Source organism: Penaeus monodon, chromosome 20 (genome assembly GCF_015228065.2).
Source record: "Penaeus monodon isolate SGIC_2016 chromosome 20, NSTDA_Pmon_1, whole genome shotgun sequence".
Taxonomy (NCBI): domain Eukaryota; kingdom Metazoa; phylum Arthropoda; class Malacostraca; order Decapoda; family Penaeidae; genus Penaeus; species Penaeus monodon.
In genome coordinates, this window is record NC_051405.1 from 44,561,529 (window position 1) to 44,562,086 (window position 558).

The following is a 558-nucleotide window of genomic DNA, read 5'->3' on the forward strand; positions in this document are numbered from 1 at the left end:
GCAGGCCCCGCGAATCTCCCTCGGGCCTCACCTGGGTTCCTCCACGGTGGAGCGGCGCACCTTGGCCTTGGCGAGGGACGACCTCCTGGACGAGCGGAACCTGACGATGACGTGCGTGGTCTGGTCCCTCACGCCGCCGCGCAGGAACTCGGGGAGGTCGTGAACCTGTAGGAGAAAAAGTGCAGGACCTGTAGGGTAATGCAGTTCGATGCTGGGACCTGTAACCTATTCTCAGGGCTTATGACTACCATATGGCCTTAACGTTAACTAAAGCAGAGTTATATTATGAATAAGTTTCGTAGAAATGGGATAAATTGGCAGATTTAATGTTGTGAGTAATTTCAACTTTTCTTTTTTGTGTGTGTGTGTGTGAAAATATCTTATTTCATAATTCCATCAGTTCGTCTCCACTTTCCTCCCTACTTCCGTTATCTTATTTTTGTATTTCCCTTATTTCTATATTGTGTGTTTCCTTTGTGTTTCTCCCACTCCTTCGTTCGTTCGTCTTTTTCACTTTTTCGTTGCTTCCCTCCTGGTTTCCCCTCCTTCAGTTTTTGG

The 558-nt window shown here is 47.5% G+C and overlaps 1 protein-coding gene across 1 annotated transcript in view; it reads right to left on the bottom strand.

Moving 5' to 3' along the window:
• Positions 1 to 9: 9 nt before the first annotated feature.
• Positions 10 to 558, bottom strand: part of LOC119586014 — a 21,958-nt gene continuing 21,409 nt past the window's right edge. Inside the window, exon 4 of the mRNA XM_037934722.1 lies at positions 10 to 165. Within this exon, the coding sequence (XP_037790650.1) occupies positions 28 to 165 (138 nt within the window). The 3' untranslated portion in view covers positions 10 to 27. The remainder of the gene's footprint in view (positions 166 to 558) is intronic.